The sequence below is a fragment of the Bos taurus genome, chromosome 6 (genome assembly GCF_002263795.3).
Source record: "Bos taurus isolate L1 Dominette 01449 registration number 42190680 breed Hereford chromosome 6, ARS-UCD2.0, whole genome shotgun sequence".
Classification (NCBI taxonomy): Eukaryota; Metazoa; Chordata; class Mammalia; order Artiodactyla; family Bovidae; genus Bos; species Bos taurus.
The window spans coordinates 35,958,756-35,976,835 of NC_037333.1; the positions used below are offsets into that span (position 1 = coordinate 35,958,756).

Genomic DNA, 18,080 nt, shown 5'->3' on the forward strand with positions numbered 1-18,080 from the left:
AGGTATACACGTGTTCCCCATCCTGTTGTTTGGGTTTTTGTTTCAGTTTTGATAGTTATAGATGTTTGGGTATGAGAGACAACAACTAGAATTGTGCATAGGACTCCTATATCCCCAATCACCTCAGAAGAGCAGAGACAGAAGTCAAAGGAAAAGAGAGCTCCAAACTTATAAAACATAAATCAAAATGCAAAGCTGGAACAAATATTTCAGTTACAACTGTGTAAGTATATTAAATGCTTTGATAATAGCTAAAAATGCTTTTTTTAAATGACTACTTGAACTATGTTTTGTTCAAAAGAGTTATACCTAAAACAAAATAGCACAGGAAGATTAATAATATAGGATTTATTTGATAAGTATGGATAGAGAGAAAACAGATAGCAATAGCAATATCAAAACAACTAAAGTTTAAAGCCAGATCCATTAAATAGGACAAACCTAGACTTACTTTATTGGGTAAAATTCATACTAAAACTATAAAGGTTATAAATAATAAGTATGTATAAAATAACTTTGCATCATCATATAATTTTTTTATTTTTTTAATTAATTTATTTTAGTTGGAGTCTAATTACTTTGCAATATTGTGGTAAGTCATATAAATTTAAACTCTTAACTGAGATAAACATGCAAACACATTTGAAGTATCAAACTTATTCATACCACTATATGTCTATAACAAACAAAATTTATAAAATAGCACTGAGAATTCAATAAAATTAGTAAGATTTAAAATAAGGAAGCATCACATTCACTAAAGTTTGCAACCTACAAATAGGGCTTAGGCATTTCTGCTGCTTCCTAAGAAATTACTCAGCTATCTCTAAAGATTCTTGAAAAGTAGAGATACTAGCAGTCATATCTTCTAACCACAGTATAATTAATAACAAAAAGTTTCCAATCAACCCATGGAAACTCCCCTAAAGGGAGGAAGAATTTCCAATAGGAAATAAAAATTTCAAGTACAAACTGGAAGAAAAAGGGGAAATGTACATATCAAAATCTGTGGAATGAGATCTAAGCTCTTTTTAAGAGGTACCTTCTTAAAAAGATTGAAAATAAATGGGCAGCTACACCTTCAGAATAAGAAGTTATAAAAAGGAAGAAAAGCAACCTCTTGGAAACCCGAAAGGATTTAATAGTAATAAAACAAAAAAAGCAGAACTGAAACTTGAATCCAGGAACTTGTTCTTTGAGAGTAAAGATAAAAATGAAAAGAATAAAATAGAAAACCTCTGGTAAACGTGGAAAAAAAAAAACTGAACAATACTAGTAATCAGAAATGAAGTTTGCTGTGAGGGATATGGTAGTTTTTGAAAGACTGTAGAATGCTTCATGCCATTTTATGGCATGAAAATAGATGAAATTAAAAGTTTTCTGGAATGCATAAATTTTGAGAAGAAAATTTCCACACGAATCCAAAAAGTACTTTTAGTAGTCTGTTTTAACTCTAAGAAAATAAATAGATGTGTAGTCAAAGATTTATGTGAATAGTAGCATTATTTGAGACCAAGATTAGGTCTATTATTAAGGACATGTCTAAAGCCCATTACATGAGATGGAATCAGAGCTGTGTAAAGTTGCGTGAGGTACTGAACCTCTTGGAATGTCAATTTCCTCATCTATAAATGGGTATAGAATATATAGTGGCTTCTCTTTTCATTTCTTAATTTTGCTTTATAAAGACCTTAGTCTATAAACTAAAAAAGAGAAAAGACTCTTAATTTCTTTTTATGCAAAACATGTTCGATGCAGGATACAGGAAGCTTGGGGCTGGTGCACTGGGATGACCCAGAGGGATGGTATGGGGAGGGAAGAGGGAGGGGGGTTCAGGATGGGGAACACGTGTACACCCATGGCGGATGCATGTTGATGTATGGCAAAACCAATACAATATTGTAAAAAAAAAAATAATAATATAAAAATTTTTAAAATAAATAAAAAATAAAAGCTGGAGGAAAAAAAATAAATATATAAAATGGAAAACCCAATAATTAGGGCCTGGAAGAAGCTGTACAAAAGGTATTTTGACGTTTTGATTGGCTCTGTTTAATATTAGAAAATATTTAATATAGAGTCAAAATTTAAATTGAAGAATAATTTTTTCCTTCAAATCAGCCCTAAATTTAAAGGACTAGGTTGTGTGTGTTTCAGTAAAAAAATGTGAGGATAAATATTTTCCTTTTCCTGAGTCACATCCGGTGACTCAGTAGTATGTTTTCAGCTTATGTTCTGTATTGTATGCACAGTATATAATTTTTTAAAAATGAGGCTTTTTAAAAATCCTATAACACAAAATAGTGATGTGATTTTTGTCAAATCTAAATATCTATAAATGCTCCTTTAAATTTCTGCATATGCTAATCATAACTAAAAGTTAAAGCAAAGGGAATAAATATTGAGGAATTAGTGTATTTGTTTTAATATAAGACACTGTAGAAAATTGAATTAAAATCATGGAAATAATTTAGAAATCCATTATACAGTTACAAGGAAATAATGCTGTAATTATGATGTTGATACTGTGTATCAACTTTTAGTATTTTCAGATGATACTAAAAATACTGTATTCTGTTAAATAAGCAAATTAAAAGTTTCATTTTATTTTGATGACTAGTTACAGGATCTTCATCCTTAAGTTGAAACAGACATCACGTAATTGTCTTTTAAATTCTTACTCATTAAAAAAAATTGAGAGAATATAAGTATTATTTCTAGAGGAAAAGGATAATTCTGTTAGACCTAATGGTTCCCATTAAAACAATATCTTATGGGCAGGATTTTACACCCCCTAGAAAAGAGAACATAGTGAAGTTAAAGGACAGACAGAAAAAGAGAACACATGCTTGTTCAAGATATCTGGTTTCAGAGATTTGGAAGTTTTCTTTATTTCAAGTCAAAAGATCCAATTAATGAATCACTTGTCAACAAGCGTTCTGTGCATCTTATCACATGTAAATTTTATAGACTAATATTTCTGAGTATAATCATTTCTCAAGAATGTTTTGCTAATAGAAATAAAGAATAAATATATTTAACTATGTCATAGAATATATTTCAGAGTAGACTTACTATCTGTTTTGAATGACCATACCAGGAGAACATTGACTCGCACTATCACTTAAGTAGACTTGGGTAATGAAATTGACCATAATGCTGGATTTGCACATGTGCTTATTTATTTAGTTTTGAATAATCCCTTCATCAACATTAGGAAATGAACTCTTCCATATTCAAGTATTTATATTGCATAAATAAAAGATTTTCTTAGCAAATCAGTCAAGGGCTCTGAATGAACCCTTGACTGATAATGAACAATAAATAATAACAATAAACAATGACAATAAACAATAAAATGAACAATAAATAATAACAATAAACAATAATGAAAATAAACAATAACAATAAACAATAGCAATAAACAATAACAATAAAGTTCATTATTCTTAGCTCTCTGCAGGAGACAAAAAACATGTAGATGGAAGTCTTTCACTTTAGCTTATTTGCTTATTGCCTTTTTGTTAGTGTCTTAAAATTACCTCTGTGAGCCAATTATAACAATGGAAGCAGTCCCTATTTCTGACATTAATATTCTTAGAAATCTTGCTCTTCGTAACTTGTTAAGCATATCCCACAGAAACTGTAGACATGATTGGATACCTGACCAAAGCCATTTTGGAATCTGATAAACCTTAACTGTGACTGACACCGTCATAAAACTAAATATGCAGTTATAACCTTTTGTAATGTTTTAGACTTTGGGGCAATAAACTTGAAACTGAGATCGTCTTATTAACTTTTATAGCTCGAAGAAAATCACAGAGATCACTAGCCAAGGCTTTCATTTTCTGTATGAAGAAACCATCCCAAAGCAGCCAAGCTAACCAATAATCTGACTATGATTGCCGCTAATTAACTACAGATTCAGGACCGGAACCTCTCTTTTCTGATTCCCAGTGGAAAACATTCTCTTTTCAGAATATTTTCTTTAGAAAAATTCTGTTTTAAAAAAGCCTGGAAGTATGGACATGTTAAGTAATATCAAAAATTCCAAAGGCCTATTACAGAAACACAAAAATATAAATTTTTATAAATTTGACCTAAGAGAAGTGTATTAACAAAAATCAATATGATTTAATTACTAAGTCTTATTATTGATTTATTCATTTATTTTGCATCCTGAGAAAGGCTCTTTAAGACTGATTTAGATGGCTCGGGTCATTTTTCTTTAAGCTCTGAGGAAAATTTTGATGTATGGACTTTTATTAACAGAGTAAGTTTTCCAAATCGTATCTAAAGCACTTAGAATGTTTAAAAATACATTACCATGTGTAAAATAGATAACCAACAGGAATTTGCTGTATGGCTCAGGAAACTCAAACAGGGGCGCTGTATCAACCTAGAGGGGTGGAATGGGGAGGGAGTTGGGAGGGAGTTTCAGAAGCCAATATGTATACCTATGGCTGATTCATGTTGAGGTTTGACAGAAAACAGCAAAATTCTGTAAAGCAATTATCCTTCAATTAAAAAAATTAATTAAAAAATTTTAATTAAAAAATATAGTGGTTGTGATATCTAGATCATTGAAGTTTTAATGAATTTTAGTTGCAAGAATTTGGAACCTTGCTAATCAATGTCTTCCACGAATCAACAGCATCATGATCACTGGGGAATTTGTTAAAAATGCAAAATCCCAGCTTCCCCTTCCCTCCACCTGGACTTACTAAATCAGAACCTGTGTGTGAACAGGATCCCAGGTGATTCTGATACACGTTAGAGTTTGAAAAGCACCTACTCAGAGAGTTACGAATCTCAGGACCTGGTCCCGTTTGTTGTCATTCCCTTCTCTGTTTCTTCCCCACAATTTTTCATCTTCTCCTTCCTGCTCACCAAAAAGGAATATCAAAATATCATTATGTGCTTAAAAGCAAAAAGAAGATCAGATCAAAAGTGTATAGAAGGAAGGAGAGGAAATGTATCTTCCTTCTGAGATGGCATGGCTGGCTGATTGGCTGACTGTACTTACATGTCTTTGTCGTGTTTTTAGTATCTTAGCAGATCTATATTCTTTTCCCTTCTCTGGGTTCTCCCAGAGCATTATTCACATTGGCCACTGCTCCCAAAAGCAAGGTTGCGTAACTGCATGAGAAGTGGAGTACAGGAGTAAATTATACAGTGTTTAATTTACAGAGGGTGAGCCACAAAGCATCAGAAGTCAGGGCTGCCCGTTCCAGCTGAGGGCAGAGAGCAGCAAAGGATTTATTATTGGTTATGTAACCTGGAAACCTCTGTGAATAGCAGACATTGTGAGACCGAAATCGTTGTAATTAAAAGCAAAGTTAAATACCTAAGTCCATGCTTCCATGTACGAAGATGACTGTAGTGTTTCTTCTAGTGAGTGATGGACTGAAAGTCTAGTGTAGTGATTAGGAGCTTAGACTCTTAAGCTAAAACTCTTCTGGTTCAAATTCCAGCTCATCTACTTCTTGACTCTGTGACTGTGAGTGAGTTACTTAACCTCTCTAACCTCTTCATTTGAAAATAGGGAAAAGAAAACAACTGTCCCTACCTACTTCATGGGGTTACTGTAAACAGTAAATGAGAAAAGCTGTGTAAACAATACTTAGCACAATGTCTGAAACATAGTGAGCACTCAGCAATCATTAGGGTATGTTTGTTTGTTCATTCATTTATTAACGAAGATTCTTCTCATAAGTTTCTCATAACTACACAATAGCATTTTTTGTACAGGTTTTCTGGGATTTGTGGTGGTGTGTGGCCATGACAAAGAGCTTTAGCTAAAGGGATTCTCTGAGGCGGAAGAGTGAGTGTCTGTTGATCACCTCTAGGATAATGACTACTGTATTGGGTATGGTGCTGGTGGTATGTAGTGTCATGAAAGAAAATGAGAAATGTTATAGAGTCCCTTGAGGCACTTAGAGTCTAAATGGAAAGAGATGAGACGCATATGGAAGAAGCAACACATTCATATGCTGAAAATTCTGTAGTATAAATGAGAATGCCCAGAATGATTGAAAGGCAGCCATGAATATTGATCTTGCTACTAGCAGTTTGTATTCTCTTCAGGTGTCTTTTACAAAGAGGGACTTGAAAGTGGGAGAACTATTAGATTTGTTAGGCAAAACGGTAGTTTGGCATGCACAAAAGATTTTTTTTAATTTGATACTTCTGAACCTTGATTTGCAAGGCAAGTAAGCACCACAGGGCAGAATGTGAGCAAGTACTGCCATTGGTGCAGTTAGAGCAGCCACCAGCCTGCACCTCCCTGTGCCAAGGTGCAAATCAGATAGTATTCTATCGTTTCACTGTTCCGCTTTATATTGACTATTTTTTTTTCTTTTACTACTTTTCAATACTTTCAAAGAATTCAGGATTTGGAGAAAATGAGAAAAATGAGGAAGTTTATAAATGCTCGATAGAAGGGCATTAGGTGTTAATTAATTAAGTGTTAAGATGAAACGTTGGAGAAGGAAATGGCAACCCACTCCAGTACTCTTGCCTGGAAAGTCCCATGGACGGAGGAGCCTGGTAGGCTGCAGTCCATGGGGTCACTAGGAGTCGGACGCCACTGAGTGACTTCGCTTTCACTTTTCAATTTCATGCATTGGAGAAGGAAATGGCAACCCACTCCAATGTTCTTGCCTGGAGAATCCCAGGGACGGGGGAGCCTGGTGGGCTGCCGTCTCTGGGGTCGCACAGAGTGGTACACAACTGAAGCGACTTAGCAGCAAGATGAAACGTTATGGAACTCAAGGTGTTTTTCCATCGTGAGGAACTTAGGCAGAAGAGGTGGCTCAGGGAGAGTCCTGGAGAAAACAGTGTTTGTTCCCCGTTCTCTGGCCCCCACCACCCCTGCCCAATGTTTAGAGCAGTTTTAAGAAGATGCTCCTGTCTGTAGGTCTGAAGGGAATGGGCAGGAGAGATGGACTTGGGCTGGGGGAGCTAGAAACAGAAAAGCAGTCAGCTGCAATTAACATTTCGGAAAAGAAGAAGACCCTGGACTTAGGACCATGGCAGTAGTCTGAGAGGTAGAGATGGTTTTTCCAAGATCACTTTTGAAATTATCTGTCATGGACATCTTAAAATGGAGGAAAAAATGCTGTTTGGAAGTAACCACCCAGGGCCATCTCTAATCTAGATAAGAGAAACCAGCATCTGTCAGTGGGTGATAAACTGTCATATGAGGGTTGCTCAGGGCCTGGCTAATACTTCCAGCCCAGGATCCCCTCATAGGTTTTGTTCACAGGCTCTGGTGCTCTGCTTAATCTGACGTCCTTTCTTTTGCTTCTTTTTCAGCAGTGCCCACGTATCCCAAGTCAGCAGTGTGTCATCAACTGGAGAGTAAGTGGTCCAGATTGGGCTTTTTTCCCCTCCTTTCACTTACTAAGCAGTAAAAAAAAAAAAAAAAAAACTATTCTAATGGTGTGCTGCATTGGAAGATTAATACAGTACATAACCAATGATGATTTTTTGACTACCCAGAGGAAAAGACTAAATAAGAAATGTTCCTATTTGAGTTTCTGTGTGGGCGTGGGACTGGAGAGAGCTTGGCCATGTGAACATCTGAGATTTTCTATTTATTTCAGTCAAAATAATGTTAGTCAGTTAATATGTGCAAAGCAGTCTGTGATTTAAGAAGTGTCTTGCCACTAAAGGTGAAGGTATGAACATACATTTTACTTCTTCCTTCATTTGTTTTAATCAGCCTCCATTTATTGGCCACCTGTAATACACTAAGCATAGTGTTAGGTGTCTGAGGTTAAATAAGCCTTGGGCACTGTGTTTGGGGACTTCCCAGGCTGATAGAACACAGAAAAGGAAGGAAGTTAGTGATGGCAACAAGTCCTTTTTCCTCTGGGCAGTGGCAGTGGAATTAATTCTAATTAATCTACTAGTCACACTTAATTCTACTTTAATTCCACTAGTCACAAAAGTCTGAATTCCAGTTTTCTACCCCCACCTACTCTCTGACCACATTGTTCATTGTGCTTCAGCTACGTGACACAGCTGGGGCCTGGGTGGGCCATTTGGAGCATTTTCATCAACAAAGATCAGGGGGATGAGGAGTGGTGTTGATATCAGGTGGTATAATAAGGAGGAAGAGAAAAGAATTAGAAGAAGCACTAATTAGTATAAATTTGGATCTAATAGAGCTTCTTTGGTGGCTCAGATGGTAAAGAATCTGCCTGCAGTGCAGAAGACCAGGGTTTGATCCCAAGGATGGGAAGATCCCCTGGAGAAGGGAGTAGTTATCCACTCCAGTGTTCTTACCTGGTTGATTTGGGAATTTTTTTCTCCTCCTTATTAGACAAGGAAGCAATCAGAGGGCAGATTTGATCTCTCTTATCTTTATGAATTTTAAAGAGATTCTAGAGTTATGCCAAGACAGACATATTCTTGCCTGTTTATTTCCTAACAACTTCTTAGGTGACTTGTATAGTGTTTGGAAAAGGTGTGGGTTTGGTATGTGTGTATATATTAATTTATTTAGATTCCTAGGTACCACTATTAGGTCATCTCAAATCATTGGGATGTGGAGTTCAAGATATTAAAGTTCTTATGCCCAAGTCAGACTGCACTTGTTTTAATGAAATAGTTTTAATGAAACTAGTTTTAATGAAATTACTATAAGTCTATTATAAAACTACCTTTGGAAAATCTAAAAGTTCTTAAATTGTTAAATTTTCAAAGCTCATTTTATTTAACTAAATTTATTCCTCAGTCTGACCATTTAAAACTATATTTTTTTATTTTAACAGCTTTATTGAGGTGTATATACAAAAACTATACACGTATTTAATGGACACAGAAAAGGAAGCAAGTTAGTGATGGCAACAAGTCCAACTCAATAATTTGAGTCTGGATGTGATTCTTTTCTCAAGTGAAGGAAAACACGCTTTGAGGACTGTCTGTTTAGAATTCTTCATGCCTGCTTATTCAGAATTAAATAATGAAGTGATAAGAGTTTAGGTACATTTTAAGACTATATAGCTTTAAAAATGATACCTTATCTTATTATCACTTTTGTCAGCCCCTGTGCTTACCTGTTTTCTTCAGGTTGAATAAAATAAATCTGTCCTTCTCTCTTCAGTAGTATATATTGGGATGTTTGCATGAATACATTTTCAATCATATTAGGATGTTTGTATGAATACAGTTTCAATCATTTATATCACAATTTAACTGAATAGAGATTCAGAAAGTTTTACCCTTCTGTTATTAAGAGTAATTGCTCTGGTAAGTTGTTCTTTTTTAATAGTGTTATTTTCTATGTAATTTTATCTTCAAGAAATTCAAATAGTAGGGATCATAAAATTATTTGTGCCAATTTGCTTTGTAAGTCATACTGTCTTCCCCTGCAGAACTGGTATGAAATCTGGATGATACTTGCCTTTGTAAGAATAGGTTCATTATTATTCCTTGAGGGAAAAAAATCTTTCCTCATTCTGCCTTGTATTAGATGATCCTTATTTCCTGAATGCCTCCTGTAATTGTTGCTGGATCTGCTGTGAGCATTTCAGTAATTCTGGACCCACAAAGATGGAAAACGCAATTATCTGATTGGTGGAATATGTTGCATTTAGTTTTGTTTCTCATTCACGGTGCAAATATTGAAGGATTAATTTCTCATACTGTCTTTGCTCATGAAGTGGTAGTAGATATTCCATTGGAAATGCTGATATTTCCAATATTATGGGGACTTTTTAATTGAAGAATAGTTGATTTACAATGTTGTGTTAATTTATGATTGTACAGGAAAGTGATTCATTCTTTTTTAAATATTCTTTTCCACTATGGTTTATCACAGGATACTGAATATAGTCCTCTGTGCTATACAGTCGGGCCTTGTTGTGTATCCATTCTGTATTTTAAAGCTTGTGTCTGTTAACCCCAACCTCCCAGTCCATCCCTCCCCCAACCTCCTCCCCGCTTGGCAGCTACCAGTCTGTTCTCTATGTATGGAGCCATATTTTTAAACACAGTTATTGATTTTTTTTTTTTAACCAGGCTCTTAGAAAGAACCATCCGGTCAGCTGTAGAACAACATCTTTTTGATGTTAATAGCTCTGGAGGCCAAAGTTCAGAGGACTCAGAATCTGGGGCATCATCATCTTCCTCCACATCCACCAAACAGCGACGACGCCAGGCTAAGGAGCAGGATGAAAGTCGACACAGCAGAGATGTGTGAGTTGGCATTGATACTCTTGTTTACATTTGCTCTCTTCTTTTAAAAATATACGATACATGTCCAAATTCATGACTGTTATAGCACTCTCATTTCAGTATTCAGGTTAAAACTTTAAAAGTTTTCATTTTGACACTTCTAAGCTTGGTTAACATTTGGAAATTCACACGTGATTGAATAAATATTTCATTTTCATCTGGATGTTTCGTATGTGGTGGGAAGCTACCTCTGATTTAATACATTTCATGGCTTTCTCGTCAATATCTTATTTAGAGGGATCCTGCACCATTGGAGGAGAAAATTGCCAGATGCCTGTCTACAGGTGGTTTTTTCCCTTGTTAGACAACATTCAGCTTGCTGTTAGATTTTCTTATGAGCCAGCAGATTCCCCTACTTATATTGACCTGATTAAATACCAGAACGTCACTGGAATGCTCTGACAGTTGATAATGTTTTAGTATAAGAAAGGCTGAGCTCAAGTCTAACAAAAGAGGAAATGCTTGAGTTCTTTATTATTACAATGTCTCATTTTAAAGCATTCTCTTAGCATGAACTTCAAGAAGAGTATTACAATAAACTCTTCTCCATTAAAAGCTTTAATAAAAATACAAATGAATAATTACCATTCATGTTATTGAATAATCATGATTTAAATTGTTAAGGAAAATAAATTTATATATAATAGACTATATTCTCATATTTTTCCTGAAAGTTTCGCCTACTGTAGCATTTAGTCTCTATAAAGTTATTTTGTACTTCTTATTAAATGTCAAAGACTAAACCAAACCCTAGTTCCCCACATTCTTTTTCATCTGGACTTGTCATCTATGCCAAAATGTTTATGGGGAAAAAGAAACTTATCTTTGCTTAAAGATATAAGATAAATAGTACAAGTAAATTCCATGTTGCACATGCACATTATTGAGATATTTAAGAGCTATTTTAGCAAACATAATTTTAAAAATTAAAAAGTATCAGTTATGTAACCCACTGACTTTTCATGTGATAATAAGCAACACTTTTTTGAAAACATTTGTTTTGGAGCTGGTGGGTAGGAGGGGGTGCTATAACATTTCCTTTTAGCAAATAGGAAAATTATAATATAGGACATATTTACATTTAAAATTAGTTACTGAGTAAGCTTTATAGAAAATGTTTAGGAATATAATTAGTTTGTATACTGCCTATATTGTGTTATTCATCAAGCACCAGTTATTCATTTAACACTGTTCTTAGTCTCTGCTTTATTTTTTGCCACACTGTATGCAACAGCACTGCATTTTTAAAATCCTTAGTGTGTCACGACATCATGCTTTCTACCCTTGTTGTTGGGACAGAGAGGAGCATGTTAGCACAAAGCTGGGCAATAGTCCTAGTGGTGTTAGGTGCATTGGGTGGACCAGGGAGGACCATGGCAGGGGTAAAGTCAAGAGTGAGCAGGGTGCTAGCCAGGGAGAGAAATATGAAACAGAGCATAAACACTCCTGCAGAATTTAAATACAGTTTCCCACATCTGAGGATGTTTCTGTAGAAGTTACCTTGATTGTTCTCCACTATCAACATCAAGGGAACAAAAGGAGATGGAGAATGAAAGAGACTAACTAACCATCTTGTTGCAGGGAGGGCATCCCTTCCAGAGCCCGAAACTAGCCTTTTGTCTAACACTCGGAAGTGAATTGTCCAAGGAGACACATGTGCTGACAAAGCAAGAGACTTTACTGGAAAAGGGCACCTGGGTAGAGAGCAGTAGGGTAAGGGAACCCAGGAGAACAGCTCTGCCATGTGGCTCGGCTCACAGTCTCGGGTTTTATGGTGATGGGATTAGTTTCCGGGTTGTCTTTAGCCAATCATTCTGACTCAGAGTCCTTCCTGGTGGTGCAAGCCTTGTTCAACCAAGATGGATGCCAGAGAGAAGGATGCTGGGAGGTGGTCGGACATGTGGTGTCTCCTTTTGACCTTTCCTGAACTCTTCCGGTTGGTGGTGGCTTATTAGTTCCATGTTCCTTACCAGGACCTCCTGTCGTAAAACAACTCATGCAAATAGTTACTCTGGTGCCTGGCCAGGGTGGGTGGTTTCAGTCAGTGTGCTTCCCCTGACAATCTGAAGAGGTGCCCATGAAGCTCTAGCCTTTTCCTCCTCTGGAGTTCCTTTATCGCTCATCCTTCTCACTCATCATGGTCAACTGTGTGTTGAGTGAGAGAATCTTGGTGTGCAAACTGTTTATGGCAGAAGAAACTTACAGTCTCACCTGATTCATTTCCTTAGTATGTGGTCTGGGTAATCAGAAGTCCCTTTCCATGCTCCTTGTTAGCCTCACCCTCCTGGTCATAAGGCCCCTCCTAACCTGTCACCCTGGTCACTGTCATGTCTTGAGAGTCCTTCTCCTTTAGCTTTCAGCCAGTACTGAATGGCTGCTCCGAGCTCTCCACAGCTTTGGAGGAACAAGGCCCTCTCTCTCAGAGCTCTAGCTCTGCTACTTCTGCCCCCCACCCAAGGGCCTCTTCAGTACGTCCCAAGAGATGCACTTACATGGTGTCAGATTTGAAAATGTTAAGAATCATTACTATAGCCTATAGCAAGTATGTTTTTCTCAGTGTTCGCTTATACATAATTGATTTGTTCTCTAAGATTTCTGTCAAGTTTTGCTTAAAAAATTAGGAAGAATTAAAGCTACACTTCACTATCTTCTATTCAAAACTATTAGCCCTATGGAATGGTTTTAAAATGTTTTTGAAAAATCCATGATATGTTATTTTGCCTGCAACCATTTAGAAAAATATCTCCATGTTTCAGGGTGAGGTTGGAGAGTCAATAAAGTCTGTACTAATACCATTATGACATTTTTTTAAAAAAGCAATGCAGAAGACAGACTAGAAATACTTTAATGTACATGATTTCTTATTTGTCTCAGTTCATAAGGAAACATGATCAGGCTTATATTATTATTTATTACACTAAAAATGTAAAAGTTTAAGGAATATATTCAGTATGTGAGAGAGCTCAATTTAATTCTCATTTAAAAATTGACCATCTGCCAGAAGCAAGAAAATATTGTTGAATCTTGGTGGTGGATATAAGGAAGTTCATGGTGATAGTCCCTGTATTTTTCTATGTTTGAAAGTTTTGTAATAAATATTTTTTAAAAAGTAAAGCATGGCTATTGAAAATGATTTCAATTTTCTAAAACACAATGAACTAAAAAATTATACCTATTTTTATTATATAACTATGATGTTAAATTCCTACTGCAAACTAAAAGAAAATCGTGCTATCTTAGAATATTAAAAAGTTCAGTATTGCCAGAACATTACGTGTGCATGCATGTAGGGGAAGGAGGAAACTCTGAAAAAAGAAAACCTGAGATGTGGAGAGTGAGCGTGAGAGGCCCCCAGGATCTAAGTTCAGGTTAAATCGCGGTGACGGCAGGTGTGCGAGTCTGGATATTACTCGAAGGACCGTGCTCCTGTGCTCCTCAGGGTCGCCCAGGCACCGACTCACACAAGAGCAAAGAGCATCCTTTGAGGACAGCAGGATTTCCACCTAAGCACAACTGCACAACTAGATTTGGGAATATTTATTTGAACAGGATTTATTCCAGTCATTCATTCACTATTCAAAAAGATTAGAAAATAAACTTGGTCCTTTAGTTTCTAAAAATAATGTTTAGCTTTTGTATTAATCTGCTCAAGCTGCCATAACAAAGTACCACAGACTTAAACAACAGGAGTGCATTTTCTCACAGTTCAGAGAGGTCGAAGTCCGAGATCAAGGTGCTGAGGGTGGGTGCTTGCTGAGGCCTCGCTGCCTTGCTGGCAGTGCCTGCTCAGTGAGGGTGTCCTCACACGGCCTTTCTCCGTGCTCTCCAGTGCCTGCCTCTTCTTATAAGGATGCCCGTCCTCTTGGATTAAGTCCCCACCGTCATGACCTCACGCAACCTTAGTTACCTCCTCAGAGGCCCTGTCGCCCTGGCAGGTAGGGCTTCCTCATATGAACTGGGGAGGGTGGGGGACACCGTTTAGTCCTTCAGTTCAGTTCAGTACCTCAGTTGTGTCCGGCTCTGTGACCCCATGGACTGCAGCACACCAGGCTTCCTTGTCCATCACCAACTCCAACAGCTTCAAACCTAAAAATTCCTCCATTAAAAAATTATAATTGGATCTATATCCCAGGAATTAAGAAAATACAAAGGCAAAGAAAGAGACATAGTTAAATATTAAACTCATTGTGAATTTGAGAGAGATTTAAGAGTGTTTGTATATGTGCCTGCATGTTAGTCCCTAGCAACTTCTCCTCATGTGTTCATTTATTTTATACTTGGAATATTTCTTATAAATGTAATATACATCTTTTATATAATTTTACTAAATGTACATATGTGTACATTAAAGGTATAAAATAAGGCTAGATTAAATATGGAGAATTAAAAATCACCAAGATAGTGTAATGGTGAAAATATTATGATAATATTTAATTCATACTTTTGCCTCCATGATAGCCTAAGACAGGATATGAATTTAAATTACAGAATAAATATTTAATTTACTCTGTTTCATTTGGGGATATGATTGATAGTAAAATATGTTCATTTATTTTTACACTTTGGAGCTCACTAATTTCAAATACAGTTTTGGGTGGTTAGGAGTTATCTTTATATATTTTTAAAATTGAATTATAGTGGATTTACAGTGTATTAATTTCTGCTGTACAGCAAAGTGATTCAGTTACACACATATATATACATTCGCTTTTATATTATTTTCCATTATGCTTTATCCCAGGATATAGAATGTAGTTGCCAGTGCTATACAGTGGGACCTTGCTGTTTATCCATTCTATATGCGACAGTTTACATCTGCCAACCCCTAACTCCCACTCCATCCCTCCCTCCCATCCCCTTGGCAACCACCAATCTGTCTTCTATGTCCGTGATTCTCTTTCTGTTTTGTAGTTAGGTTCATTTGTGCTATATTGTAGATTCCACATGTAAGTGATATCGTGTGGTATCTGTCTGTCTCTTCTGACTTAACTTCATTTAGTATGGTAATCTCTAGTTGCAGGGAAGTACCTTTAAGGTCACACCATGACAGAGAGTAAGTCTCATTCATTTGTACCTGACCAAATGGTGCTGCTGCTGCTGCTAAGTTGCTTCAGTCATGTCCAACTCTGTGTGACCCCATAGACGGCAGCCCACTAGGCTTCGCCGTCCCTGATATTCTCCAGGCCATTTCCTTCTCTGATGCATGAAAGTGAAAAGTGAAAGTGAAGTCGCTCAGTTGTGTCCGACTCTTTGAGACCCCATGGACTGCAGCCCACCAGGCTTCTCCATCTATGGGGTTTTCCAGGCAAGAGTACTGGAGTGGGGTGCCATTGCCTTCTCCAAAATGGTGCTGCACTGATGGTTTAATTTGTTCTGTGATGTAGTAAAAGACAAACACTTTGACAAGTACTCTAATTTTCGTGAAAAACCTCTTAAAAGAGAATGAAAAAATGCTTAAGGGAAGCATTTCAAGAGCGTTAAATGAATTAAATTCTGTAATTAAAACTTCTAAAACTAAGTCATGAAGGAACTTTAGTTATAAGCTTACATTCAGAAACTGGTACTGGGAAGTAATGAATCCATATTTCAGTTGAAATGCTTTCTTTGTATTCCGTAGTTCTTGTTATATCATTTTTACCCAGATCATCTAATATAGGCAGATTTAGGTATTAATGCATTTATACTGTGATAAAATGTCTTTCTCAATTGGAGAAAATCAGTGTCCCATTCTGGAGAAAAAGATGTATTTCCTTTTCAGATTTTCCTTAATATATTATATTGATTTATAAGATCCATGTACGTGTATGTATGTATGTATATAAAACCTATGAATAATGGAAAAATGTCTTTGCAAGTTTGCACAATTCCCCTGGTTTTGAATACAGATTACTTTCGGTACAAATACAAAAGCTTTTCATTGGTAGAAACACAGCCCTCGCCAGTTTGCCTTTAGGAATAATTTCTCTTTTAATCTGATACATTTGGCACCAAGTGGTCTCAGGAGTAGCACTCTGCTCAGATTTTTATAAAAGATGAAACATGGAATTTCTAAGCACTCTTCTTTCTGCATGATGCAGTGTCTTTAAAAAGTCCTTTTTACCTTTTAAAGTAAAATGAAGCTAATTTTTTTTCAATTTAAGGGGACGTCTCAACAAAGAAAATATTCCTTCTGGCTTCAGCAATCTTGATGAATGTATGTTGAATGCTTGTGAAGTGGAAAAATTATATGAAAATACTTCTGGTTATATTGGAGAAAGGGGTAAACCTAAACGTCAGAAATCCAGTTCCAGACTTTCTGAGCTCAATGAAAATCAAGATGGTCTTGTGGTAAGTGCATGATTCTATAAAATTTTTACTTGTAGCCAGTTAGGAAATACCACATCTCTTTTCCTTGCTTTGTAAAAAGTAAAAATTAATGGCAAGCTCGAGTTTCACAGAATTATAGGACATGAGTTCTGAAAGAGACCTTAGAGGTACTAAGTATACACACTTTTATTTCTTTTTAATAACTATAAAAATCAAGTTCACGAAACACTGTATTTTGCCAAAGGAAGCAGAAACAGCACAAACTTTGATTTCTATGTTATTGAAATTGGTCTGACTTTTATCTCATTCTTTTGAGCATTTTTAAACTTTATTTTTAGAATAAAATTATCAAAGCATTTTTCCTTATTTTCCTCCATTTTATCTGTTCTTATTTATATGAATATAAAAAACTAATGAGTTTAAAGTGAGGTAAAAGAAAAATACATATGGAAATAGGATCAACTGTCTTTGTGTTCAGAAATCCCTTTGTGTTCAGAAATTTAATTTCAAAGCTATACTCTATAGTTTTTTTTCCCCTATCTCCTAAACAGTTACCTCAGACCTAAATGCTGGTTCATGAATTTGATATATAAGTTATGCAAGTGAGTTTAGTCAATAACTCAATACTTATCCAGTTTAACTATAAGTATACATCATCCTTTATTGTATATGTTCAGTTTCTTTGAAAAGTGAGAACCAAAGTCTGTCTTCTGATTTCCTTTAGCTTTCGGAAATTTAATCCCCCCAAAAAAACTGAAGTTGAATTTTATAACATGAACTGGAGTCCCTAATAAAAATAGGTAATATCCATTCTCTCACAGTGTTTAAAGCCTCTCTTCTGGTTTATCTCAGCAGTTTTTACCTCCATGCTGGGTTTTCTATAAATTTAACAAAACTCATGGACCACCTCTTTTCCCGTTGTCAGTTTCTGCCTGCACTCAGAGAAAATTCCCAGTTTTATTCCTTAAAGAAAATATGCATAAATGCACATCTGGGGAGAGCATGTTTGCTCCATTCCCCCCATATGTCCTGATGCCCTGTTTCTGGAAGCAAACTGATCAGCTAGAGTAAACACAGTCACCCACCTCAGCCTGGTGTCTGACACCGTTCTACAAATACAGCTTCCCAGGCGGTACTAGTGGTGAAGAGCCCATCTGTCAGTGCAGGAGACATGAGAGACACAGGGTCTCTTGATCCCTGGGTCTGGAAGACCCCCAAGAAGAGGCTGTGGTAGCCCACTCTAGTATCCTCACCTGGAGAATCCCGTGGACAGAGGATCCTGGTGGGCTATAGTCGATGATATCGCAAAGAGTTGGACATGACTGAAGCGACTTAGCATGCATGCAAGCTTTGGAACCATTATACATTAGTTTTTAACACTAACTTAATTCTTATTTGAAGGAAAAGTAAAATTTTTAATAAACTAAATGATACTAACTCTGTTAGCTCTTTATTCGGCCCATGATTTGTTTTCACCAGTGTTTTTTTCTACCAGGAATAGTATCTTAAATTAGCTAAGTGGTAGT

General features: G+C 36.2%; 1 protein-coding gene across 15 annotated transcripts in view; it reads left to right on the plus strand.

The window, feature by feature from the left end:
* Positions 1 to 18,080, plus strand: part of FAM13A (family with sequence similarity 13 member A) — a 337,193-nt gene that overhangs the window by 263,280 nt on the left and 55,833 nt on the right. For 11 of the 15 annotated variants that reach the window (XM_059887328.1, XM_005207750.5, XM_059887325.1 and 8 more), the window contains 3 exon segments: positions 7,321 to 7,365; positions 10,033 to 10,209; positions 16,389 to 16,575. In XM_059887328.1, the coding sequence (XP_059743311.1) occupies positions 7,321 to 7,365; positions 10,033 to 10,209; positions 16,389 to 16,575 (409 nt within the window). 15 annotated transcript variants of the gene reach the window in all.